Source organism: Gastrolobium bilobum, unplaced genomic scaffold (assembly GCF_033153095.1).
Source record: "Gastrolobium bilobum isolate Gb01-03AN ecotype WA unplaced genomic scaffold, APGP_CSIRO_Gbil_v1 utg10314, whole genome shotgun sequence".
In the NCBI taxonomy this organism is placed as follows: Eukaryota; Viridiplantae; Streptophyta; class Magnoliopsida; order Fabales; family Fabaceae; genus Gastrolobium; species Gastrolobium bilobum.
In genome coordinates this window covers 29,148-41,971 of record NW_026895445.1, presented here as the reverse complement: position 1 = coordinate 41,971, position 12,824 = coordinate 29,148, and the positions used below count along the sequence as shown (strand labels likewise).

Below are 12,824 nucleotides of genomic sequence, written 5' to 3'. Positions count from 1 at the left end.
TCAACAATTTCCAATTTAGAACTAGGTACCTAATATAATTTCCAGCTCCACAATCCAATACATAGAGAGCATGCATATAATGAACTTAAGGTAATCATCAATTACAAATCATATTCATTACAATTCATGGAACTTAGCTTACAAAACACTATGATCACTCCCTTGGCTCCCATCAACAAAGAGATAACCAAAGGCATGAGCATAGGCTAAGTCCATTCCAAATAAACATAACATACATCTATCAATTGTCTATTAATTACAATCCTATACATGTGAGCTACAAAACAACATGTATGATATCAAAATACTGGATCCTCATGCATCACTACTAGTCCAAGTATGGCCACTTGCCACTGGTGGCTCCTGCAGCATCCTTACCTGAAAGGGGGTCCCCACAACACGGGGTGAGATATACGAATATATCCAGTAAACCAGGGGTCCTTGGAGCATCTCTCCACCCCACAGTTCCATATCAGTGTAATAGCAATAACAATAATAATGCAGTAAATAAATATCTATGCAAAGTGCAATATATCTCCATGAGAAATCCCTCGAGCTCTCAAGCTGTCCTAAGGAAACTCAGATGCAAATAGTCCTACTAGCCAGCTAAACTACCAAGTATGATTTACGCATCGTCATGCAACATACCACATAGGGAAACACCATCATATGTCACACGAAATGCATACACATACGTATAACAAAGCATTACACTATTTCATTGCATTTATATACACTATAATCACCACTACCCTTTCAGGGGTTGGTGGAACAATTAAGGGAATTACACCCAAGGTCCGAAGGCTTACCTCAAAGCTTCCAATTAACCTTTGTTCTTTCACCAATCTCAACAATTATCTACTTCAATTATCAACACCTACACACGATGTAATGCAATTCAACACATTGCATCAATAATACTTCATTACTATCAACTACTTATACAACTCATCAACCACAAGGTATGAACTTACCTAGTTCAAGGAGCTAATCCAACTCCATTCCTTGCTCCAATGGTTGGTCTATCACGGTTGGTCCGATTGCCTCAATCCTAACCACCATATAGGCACAATCAATAACCAATCAACCACACCATAACTCAACATTGCGAGAATACTCATCAACAAGCATTTAATCTTGCAATTTTCAAAGTATAGTCATATAACTATCTAAACTCATTTTCACCGATTAAATGTCATTCTTAGCATTTTTCATAACATACACTAAGCTCCATTCTTCCTAGAACATAGCTAATTTAATCACATTTCATAAAAACCCTAAAACATTATTCATTAAACCCTAACCATGAAATTTTCCAAGAAAACAAGGTTCAAGGGTTAGAATCTTACCACCAATGGTCACACAACCAAGGATTGATGGCTCCTCAAGCTCCAATGGAGGTTGAAGCTCTCAAACACCTTAATTTCTCCAATGGGCCGAATTTTGGAGGAGGATATCCTACTCCACAATGCTCCCCACTACAAACTAAGCTAGGATTATGAAAGAGGAGAAGATTTGGAGTGGTTTAGGATTTGGAATGAGTTGATTTGGCCAAGGTTTGCTCACTCTATGGTTTCCTCTCTCTCTTTCCCTCTCCTTCTTCTTCTTCTCTTCCTTCTTCTTCTTTCTGATGCTCGACGGGTTGCTCGGGGGGTTTGGGTTCTTTTGTCTTCAAATCACTTAACATAAGTTAAGTGGTAACATGTGAGTATTAGTTCGTCTATCTATTCGACTCCATTAATTACCAAACTTTACCCAAAAGTCTGTAATATTATTCTAAGAATATTTACAATTTTATTTTTATATTTTGGGTACTTTTGCCTACACTCATTTATACCCCTTAATTTTCACTGAGTACATTTTTTAACTCCAAAGTGACTCAGATTCATTTAATTAAGCCTTATACTTAATTTTACTCACTAAAACATGTTTAATTATTTAATTACATGTAATTTGCTAATCAATTAGGTTAGGACTATTATACTATTTCTCTAATTATCAACCTATATAAAATTTTAAAACGAGATAATTCGCTCCCCTTTTATAGCAATGGCTTAGGCGCTTGGAGGTTAGTTATTCTGCATTACACTATAATAAGTACTATTCTTAAAGAAAAAAAAAACATATAATATTGCCTAGCTTATTATCCAAAATAATGTCCTCTAATTTAATATAAATACATGCAACAACCCATGCACTAGGTTATACCTTATAGAGCTTATTATTCTCAAAATTATCATTTTGTTTGTGTAGTTATAATGGAGTTGCAGAAGCCAACACATGTCGTTTTGCTTTCTAGCCCAGGTCTCGGTCATCTCTTCCCTGTGATCGAGCTTGGTAACCGCTTCGTCCTTCACCACAACTTCAAAGTCACAATTATCACCGTCACCTCCAATGCACAAACCCACATTCTCACACCCGAACTCTGCGAAATCATCGAAATCCCATCACCAAACATATGTGGCCTTGTGGAAAACGACGCTGCCGTTTGCACTCGCTTGTGCGTTATGATGCGCGAGGCCAAACCCGCCATCAAATCCGCACTTTCCAACATGACACTGCGTCCTTCAGCACTCATCGTAGACATTTTCTGCACAGAGGCTTTGTCCATAGCTGAAGAATTCAGTATCCGCAAGTATGTTTATATCGCTTCACACGCTTGGTTCGTGTCGTTGCTTATATACTCCCCCGTTTTGGATAAGGAACTTAAAGGACAATACGTGGACCAATCAGAGCCATTAAAAATCCCAGGGTGCAAACCGGTTCGTCCTGAGGATGTCATTGACCCCATGCTAGACCGAAACGACTTGCAGTATGAAGAGTTACTACGAATAGCGAATGAGGTTCCTAAAAGTGACGGAGTATTGGTTAACACATGGGAGGAGTTTCAACGCAAAGAGCTTGAAGCACTGAGGGATGGGGATTTATTAGGTGGTATCCTGAAGGTTCCGGTGTATAGCATCGGACCTATAGTGAGGCAACACGTGTCAGAAACCGATTCGCTAGTGGTTCAGTGGCTTGATGAACAGCCGAGCGAGTCCGTTGTTTACGTGTCGTTTGGCAGCGGAGGAACGATGTCGTATGAGCAGATGACGGAGCTGGCTTGGGGTTTGGAGTTGAGTGGACAGAGGTTTATTTGGGTGGTGCGCACGCCTATCGAAGGAGCTGCGGACGCTGCGTTTTTCACCGCGGGAAATAACGTCGAGAACGAGAACAATCAGTTAGCAAAGTACCTCCCGGAAGGGTTCATATCGAGGACCCACAAATTGGGCCTATTGGTCCCACAGTGGGCCCCACAAGTAACTATATTGAGGCATTCCTCTATTGGGGGATTTTTTTCGCACTGTGGGTGGGGTTCGACGCTTGAGAGCATCACCAACGGAGTTCCGATGATTGCTTGGCCGCTTTACGCCGAGCAGAGGTTGAATGCGACGTTGCTGGCGGAGGAGGTGGGTGTGGCAGTGCGGTCGAAGTTGTTGACGACGACGACGAAGGTGGTAGGTAGGGAGGAAATAGCAAGAATGGTGAGGCAGATTATTCAGGTGGATGAAAACGTGAAGAGCAACCCCATAAGGGAGAAAGCGAAAGAGATTAAACGCAGTGCAATGATAGCTTTGTCCAAGGGTGGTTCGTCCTACACTGCATTTTCTCAAGTGGCAAAAATAATTGAAGGCTGAAGTAATCTCCGAAGCTCATGAATAAATGACTCAAACTCGGGAGACTGGATCTTCTCATGTGCTATAACATGATCATGTAATGTGGGGCAATCATACTCATATATAAGTGAGTTAATAGTGATAAGAGAGGAGAGAGAAAAAAATATAAAGATATGAAGTTACACAATCATCATTGTTGATTTAATTATTAATGGTTAAGATCCTCCCATATGACATGATCATGTTAAATTATACATGAGAGGATCCATTTCTCTCAAACTCAGTATCATCTTTCTTTTTTTCTTTCTTTTTTTCTAAAAATAAAGTCTGTATTTCAAATACTTGGCTTATCTACTCGTTTACATTCCTGCTGATAATAAACTACAAGGATTTTTATTTATTATCTTGTGTGAACACTTTATTTCCTGTAAAAAAAATTCTTTTTTCTTTAATTTTGTTTTTTAATGAAAGAAAGTTTGTTACTCACGGTGATAAAAGCTTCAAGAGATTGAGATTATTGTGACTAGAGAGATGCAATTCACCTTGGCTGATAAGAACTTCAAGCTTGAATGATATGCAAGGGTGAAGGGTCCCATATTTCTCTGTTTCTATACTTTGTAAAAGGAAGAGATAAGGAATTATTATTGATCCACTTCATATTGGAAGGTTGCTCAGTGTATTATTGTCAATTTGTATGAGCTCTTCGAGAAGACAGCTCAACAGCTAAGGTTTGGGGCCATGTAACTTGTGTTTTTGCTCCCTATTCCACGTGAAAGATTACACTTGATAAGTTTTCAATACTATTTCAGAGGCTATGACAAGACGCAAAAGGGGAGGAGAGGAGAGATTACAAGTCCCACATTGATTGTTTATATAACTAATGTGGATGAAGTTTATAAGATTTTGAACACTCTCCCCTTTCAGCTAGTTTTTTGGTAGTGATCTGAAGGTTCGTAACAATTAGTGTTTTCGTTGAGAGTTGAAGTTACGGAAGAGGCCATTCATAGGCTGGATTAAGGTGTCATATCTCCCCAAGGGGTGTTGTAATGGATACCTATGTTGCACCGACACGAGACACGGGATACGACACGACACTCCGACACATTAATTCTAAAAAATGTTAAATTTCGACATGTTAAAACACGTTTTGATATTATATAATATTTTTAATTTATGTAGTGTATGTTATATTTAATATTCAATAATTTAACAAAAAAATAAAGCTAAACTTATAATACCCGTCAATTTTGCAAAGAAATATAAGATATCTCAAATGTTTATATTAAACTCAATAAAATAGTAATCGTAATCCAACGAATATAATATTAGAACTCAAAATGCAATGTAACGTAACATTTTAACCTTTTTTGAGTCTTTGCAACGAGTATTGAAGTGTCGGAGTTTCGGTGAGTGTCGGAAAGTGTCGGACATGACACGTTAGGAATTTTGAAGTGTCAGTTCGTCATAGATGAACACTGATAAGTGAGTGAAGTTTTCAAAAGGAAAAAGGCTACCATCAAGTCAGTATCGATAGAGTGAAAGCCGCCGTGGACGTCGTCCCTTGAAAGGGGTGGTCCTGTTACAAGTCTCAGATTGATTGCCTATACAACTAATGGACGTTGGCCCTTAAAAGGGGTGACAATATTACAAATTCCACATTGGTTGCCTATACAACGAATGTGGTCTTTATAAGACTTTAGAGACTTGGGATGGTGACTTCAAAGTCTATAACAGATCATTTCAACATTGACGACAGTGCATTTCTTCCACCATCAGCCTTTGCTGAAACTTTGCTCCTTTTCATAGTCATTGTCTTTGTTTATTATCTGGGTGAGAGTGTGAGAAGGAATATATTTTGAAAATGCAGTGTAAAAGCTTTCAATAAGGTGTGTTTTCATGATTTTTTGTTTTTTATTTTTGGAAATTTTCATGATTTTTTGTAACAGTACCGCAGTTACATATATCTCGTTAACGTAAATATTGTGAGATCTTTGAAGTACCTATGTAAACAGCATTGAAAAAATGATGAGCTCGTAACATTTGAGATTAAAAAAAATAACGTTTAACTTAAGTTGAATTTTTAGCATTAAAAATCATTAATGGATAGCATTGATAGTTTAATAAAAAAAAAAACATAAATAATTATTGATGGATTCACTTTAGAATTCTACAACTAGTATAGACCTGTGTTATTTTTTATTTTTTTGTACAATTTTTAATAAAAAATGTTAAAACTGTAGAAAGAACAAAGAAAATAAGAATATTTCAGGAGGGAGATATTTCTACTACCAAAAAAATCCTGTCTGAAATCCTGAGTCAGGGTAGCTCAGTTGGCAACTGAGCTCCCAAAGATTTGCTTGAGTCAGGGTTTGGAGGTTAGAGGGTGTGCCTCCCTCCTTGAATGAGGGATTAGTTTCACACTACAAAAATTCAGGCATTTTGTGGGGGTCATATTTTCATATTGTGGAGGTCTTTAACCCCCACAAAAGATATTTGTGACATTCACATCAACCTCCAGTTTTGCCTTCGCCACAACATATTTTGTGGGGGTTTTATGTGCAATGCCACAATTTGTTGAGTATTTTCTGGAGGTTCGAGACCCCCACAAATGTTACAATTTTTGACATTCTCTGACCTCCACAACATGTTTTATTTTTTGTAAGTTAAAAACCTCCACAAAAATGTTTCAATTTATGGCATTCTCTAACCTCCACAATCTATTTAGCATTTTTGACATTTCTATACCTCCACTATTTGTCTTATTTCGTAGCAGCTTCAAATTAATTTGCCTATCTAATCACTTGATTGTCAAGTTGAAAGTTTTATATATCATAATTTGGAGATTGGGCCTATCTAATCACTTGATTTGTTAGCCAATTTTATTTTTAGTACCTGTTATAATGGTAAACCACAATAAAGCTGCACATTCGATGAGTTGAAGTTAATTGTCTTAATTGATCTGTCTCATCCAAATATAAAGTATAAGATAGATAACTAACAAGAATAAATAAGAAATCAAGTCCAAAATTTTTCAAATTTACATATTTGTAAATTTACAAACTGATGAGTAAGAATCCCCTTTCCCCTAAAAAGAAAGCCTTATTTGTCATAGCAAAGAAATGTGGAAGATACGGTTTTTCCAATGTAATTTTTACTTATCCTATCAAACTCATACAATACCCTAAATTTTTTAATTATGCAGTAGTGCCTCATCAGACGAGAACATGAGACTTTGCAGCATCACATGAGCATTTTGCCCTGCCACTCTTACTAAGGACACAAATACATGTCTCAAGAATCTCAAAATCCTCATCCCAGCACAACAAGGTTGCTTTTTCAGGATTCTTCAAAAAGATCTTAGAAGCAAGGAACCCAGCTAATGTCCATGTTTGATAACGCCTAGCTTGTTTTCCAATAAATCTTCTTGTTCGGGTGTCAATATTCAAGCCAAGAATCAACTGGTAGCCTTTTCTCCGCCAAAGCAACTGCTTTCTGAGCTAGTTCATTTCTCCCCATTTTGATGCATGCCAACGTGAACTAAAGATCATGCATGAGCAAACATATTAGATATTAAAGCAAAGTTTAGTTGTGAAGATGAGTCTTTCACAATAAGTGTAGAATTAGATATTAAACCAAAAAATGTAGAAACTAGAACAACTCAATATTGGATGGATATTTAGGAAATGACAGAGGGAAAGCCTTGGAGCAGCAGTAATGTTGTTTCTTGTGACCGGAAGTCACGGGTTCAAGTCAGGGAAACAACATCTTTGCAAAAAAAGCAAAGGTAAGGCTGTGTACAATCAACCCTCATCCTTTCCCTCGCATGTCTAGGAAACCTTGTGTACCGGGGTTTTCCCTTTGTCCTTTATTTAGGAAATGACAAACTTACAATTATGAACAAAGGAGAGGCGAACATTGAAATGAGAGAAGCACAACTCAAGAACCCACAAACATCCGGCGCATTGAACTGTCAGCTATTTGCATGCTTCCCACTAGTATGATCACAAATAAGCCCAAAACTACCAGCAGCAATCCAAGCATTCTCACCTATCAAATGGAAGTTCAGAGTAGCAGAGCTTAGACATGAATCAATGTGTTTTGGGCAATTATCATACTATAATAAGTTTCCAATAGTATCAGAAGAATAACCTTTTTTGCTTTCTCAGCATACATCAAGAAGAGGATTATGTACACAAGCTAAAAGGCTGCTCCAACTGAATTAACACTTGTAACCAACAGATTATCAGGTGATATCAAAGGCGTGCCATACCATAAGCAGATCAAGCAGTTCAAGAGAGAATAAATATATGGCAACCCTGAGAACATTTCTGTTGACCCATTTCTGATAATTCTCCTAAACGTGGGTCTATAATTCAGAACAAAACAAGAGTTAATAAAGAAGGGATAAAATAACAAAATCTTCTTTAGCTTTTCATGAAATGAATTAAATAACTGATGCCAACTACCAGCTCCATTGAGTTCAAGGGTTATAGGCTACTTACAAAAACTTACCTTAAGGAAATCATAATAACTAAATGAGAGGCCTGAAAAGGAATCTGCATAGAGATTCTTCTTCTTTATAATTGGAAGCGTCGGGTACATAACCCACACTGCATTATCCAGTACCTAAGCTGAAACAAAAACAGAAAATTGAGAAACCCAGTTACACAGCCTCCTTGGGAAAAAACCACTTCCATATCACTAGTAAGGTTAAGTACATATCACAAAACAAAATATACTGAAAAAATGCAGATGAGCAACCTAAATTAAAATTGTATATCCAATTCATATTGTAGTGCCTAGAGAAATGCAACATATCAATTCAAGAGGACCATAACCCTGCTATGTCAAGTATAAATATCATAAGATAACTTTAATACAAAGGAAACGAGGAAAAGGGCGAAGGGAGGGGGGGTGTTATCTATGTCACACAAAAAATATATAAACATCAATCTTACCTGATACAGCATATTAATAGGATAAGGCTACTCTCTCTTTGTTTTTATTTTATTTTAATATTTTTTAAAGACTTCTAATGTAGCTAAAACATTGCCTAATTCCAATAAATAGGAATAAAAGTAATTGGCTGTGGGAACATTACCATCTCCGGCACACAGATTGCATATTGCAGCAATGGAAATAAGTGAAGTTCTCCAGTAAATTATGCAAGCCAAAGTAATAGTTGAGGCATAATACAGTGGTCCTTTAAGAAGCTCCCTGGTGCAGAGGAAAAACTGAGAACAAATCAAGAAATAATTAAAGACGTGTAATCAGTTATCAATCATTGGAAATTCAAATAAAATGTTTCATTTTCATTTTCATTCTCAAGAAGGACATCTCAAAGCCCAAACGTCTAGCCTGGTTGGTAATTTATACCATAAACCATACCTCTTTTTTATGTACAATAATTACATATAAGAAACAGTGAAATATATTCATTTTGTATCAGGTCGGGATTGATCAGAATCAGCTCAATCCCCTATCAGATCTAGAGAAAATCAACTGTAGAATGAGCAAACTATTAATTGTTTCACAGATTCAAATATTCTCAGAGGCATTCATGCCTACAATATTGCAACCTGTAATCTCCAAATCTGCTCATTGCTTTCAGTGGCCTCATCTTTATATATTCCAAGTCCAGTAATAAGCATCCTAAAAAGTTCACTTTGATGCCATGATATTTTTTCCATAGAAGAAAAAAAACTATCAAAGAGATAATAGAAGGAAAGTACAATGACAGCAGGATCAGGTATCCTCCATAGAAAGAGAGGTTGCAAAGAGAGAAAGCAATATTAGGCCACTGAAATTTAAAAGTTAAAACCAATTAAATGAAGTACATAGTATGACCATAGAGGAAGTTTTGTTTTCCAAATGTTAAAATCTTAAACCTTTTGGCTTATTAGCTAAAGCCCTGAAGCAAAATTCTCCAACCTAGCACTCCCGTATCTTTCTTGTTGTACATACTCCTGCAATTGATTGTCATTGAACAATTTAAACACTTCAAAATTGAAAGAAAATTATCTTAAGGGGATTAGAACAAGTCAATCAGTAAGATCTTCTTACCACTAAATTGAACAGAGTGCCTTTCACAAATGCAACAAGCTACTTAAGGGGATTATGATTTAAAATTAAATCAAACAATTCTTATTTATAGGGCAAGACTGATATAAGAAAGAGAAATAAATATAAGAAAGCTAGAATAATTTTTCTACATATAAAGAGACCTACTGAAAAAGGCAAGTTATTCTTACAAGTATATAGCAAGCTGTAGTGTGATACCATCTACGTTGAAAGCATTCCTCAAACAATCTATCCAAAAACCCCAAAAAGAAATTAAAAAGAATATTTACACATCTAAATATAGCAGTGAAAAAAGCATTATAATTTGCACTAACGAGCCAAAAAGGCAACAAAATTCAGATGACTTTGCAGTGAAGAAACAACTTAGCAACCATTTTCACAGTAACAGGTAGAACTACTTATCATATATTAGATACACGTAAAAATACTAAACTTTGTACAAGTCTCTTCTTTCTTTCTTTTTTCAGTCTAAGTCTTAAAATATAAAAATAACACTGATTTTACAAGTGAATATTAATAATTTCTTTTTCAATAACTTCAGTTTTCCTTGGTTCACTTGAAGCAGCTCTACAAAAAAAAATTCACACACTTAGTTGCCTAGATAGAATTAAAAAATTAATATCTTAACTAATAAAGAACGATAATAAGTTCATAACAAGCTCTAAAGTCAAAGTTCATAATCAAAATAGATGTGCAGCAGCCCTAAAAATCAAAATTTAAAATCCTAGATTACATACTGCACACGGCATGAATACTCAATGAAAACACGGCATGCACAGGTAAAATCCTAAATTGGGAAAGGTGGTTTTAGCATTGTTTACAAAGATGAATTCCCCGATTCAACTTTTATAGCTGTCAAGGAACTTCAAGTTCAATTACGAGAAGAAAAACAAGTTAGAGCTGGACTGAACACAATGGGAATGATCCAACACAAAATTCTTGTTCGCCTACTTGGCTTTTGTTTAGAAGATTCAAACAGATTCATAGTCTATGATAGGCATATTATTGCCATTTTCCAATTTCCGTTAAACAGCTTTCTTGTTCCAACAAATAACATTGATCTGATACAAAATAATAAAATCATAAATTAAACAACAAAGCAAAGGAAATCAATTAAAGGAGAACTCACACAAGTTAAGAATTGGAATCAGCGAAGGTGAGAAGAGCAAGGAGCAGGTTGAAGCAATTTTGAATTTGAAACATGAATTTGAAAAACTTGAATCTAAAAAGAAGAGATGTAAAATTCAAAAGCCAAGTAGTAAACATAATGAGAAATTGAAGCTAAGTGAGTTACCATAATCGATCCAATAACTCTGGTTTCGAAGCATAGGAGAATGAAGCTCTCCATCGAGAGAAATCTGATAGCGAACGAAAGTAGGGAATGCTAAGGTCTGAATAAGAGGAGGAAATGTTGTAGCGGCTCAGTGGAGAATTAGTGCTTAGATTCGTATAAACGAGAGAGGGTGTCAGGGTTACAACAATTTTTTTTTGTAAAAATAGAAATATAAATTTTTTAAAACTCTTCGTTCTGTTTCATAATACGTAGAAAGTAAATATAAATTATAAAAAAAATATTATATATATCCAAACAATTTAAAATAGCAAAATATTATATTGAATTGTGGAGGTTTAAAACCTGCTAAAAATTAAATCAATTAGTGGAGGTTTTCTTAACCTCCACTAAAAACCCTCCACTAATCATCCTTTTTTTTTGTAGTGAGACATGTTAGTTATCCTGTTAATTGGTTCTAATTATTGTAATTGAACTTTCCTAGTATCTAAGATCTAAAGCAAACATACAAACCTAGAATTTCTTTATCTAAGACGATTATAATTTGTGTCATTATTTAGTTATTTCCACATTTATTAATTAGGAGAAAAAGATAAACATGTTCATTATGTTATGAATACATTTTGAATATGTATTCCAAGACTTACCAAACAAAAAAAAAGTTATTTTGAACAACAAAGATTTCTTTACCTTAGTCGTCAAAGTTATGCCATTATTCATTGGGTTTTTAGATTATTAATGAATAGAAAAGTCAAACATGTTTTTTATGGTATAAATTGATTCTAACTGCCATAACTGTACTTTCGAAGCATACAAAATTTTAAACAAACACCCTTGACAGAAAAAAATTCTACTTACGAATTGTTGTTGTAACAGCCCGTTACGTACCGGTATTGTTAACATTAATTATGATATTAAGCGCAGTTACAATCACAGCAATTCATTTATAAAAATACGAATAAACTTTTTCCGATTATTACGCGATCATTTAAAACAATAAAACACGTAATAATTAAAAGCTGTGACAATAACTGTTAACTCATGCAGAATATTTATTTTATCTATTTTTACATCACAATATACTTATTATAAGTTACTAAGGGGTTCCCATAAACCCACTTAGCCAATTTCCAAAATTTACGTTTTTACCTATTCGAACATGGTTCACTCCTAAATTTTTTGCGAACACACCGCTCACAACCAAACCTTTTTCGCAGATTATATCTTTGTCTTACTTAATTCCCTTTTTAACAAGCTATCGCACGCTCAATTCGGAGCTCATTTGCTCCGGTTATCGCCGTTTGAAGTCGGATAAACAAAATAGCCAACCAACCTCAAAACAGCTCTAAACCGCTTTCACTCCACGAATTACTGCACTCAATACACTCATTCAATTGCTCTCAAATTTTTACACCATAAACTAGACACCTCAATATTCGATTTGATATATCATACGCTTAATTTGACTGAGAAACGAAGCGGGAATTTATTTCCCAAAACTGGACCAGAACTGCCACAGATGCAGTGGGCACATGAGCAGTCTGCGTTCCTCCAATTTTTCCAGTTCGAAGACCAACCCAGAATTTTCCCAAATTTTGACACAAGGTAGAGGACATCTCAACCTTCGAAATGAAGTATGGCACGTCCCTATTGGAGCTCTATGGGGGAGATATGCTCTCCTGAAGTTCGCCTAAAATCTGTCAATTCTACAGAAAATTCGCCAGAGTTTCCTTTATTTTTCCAATAATCCCAAATTTGTACAAGTGGTCTATGACCTCAAATGGTACCTAATAATC

At 35.6% G+C, this 12,824-nt stretch overlaps 1 protein-coding gene across 1 annotated transcript; it reads left to right on the top strand.

Moving 5' to 3' along the window:
* Window positions 1-2,258: 2,258 nt before the first annotated feature.
* On the top strand, window positions 2,259-3,725 carry LOC133311660 (anthocyanidin 3-O-glucosyltransferase 5-like). The gene has a single exon (XM_061512739.1). The coding sequence runs from the start codon at window positions 2,259-2,261 to the stop codon at window positions 3,675-3,677; it is 1,419 nt and encodes a 472-aa protein (XP_061368723.1). The 3' UTR covers window positions 3,678-3,725.
* The last annotated feature ends 9,099 nt before the right edge of the window (window positions 3,726-12,824 follow it).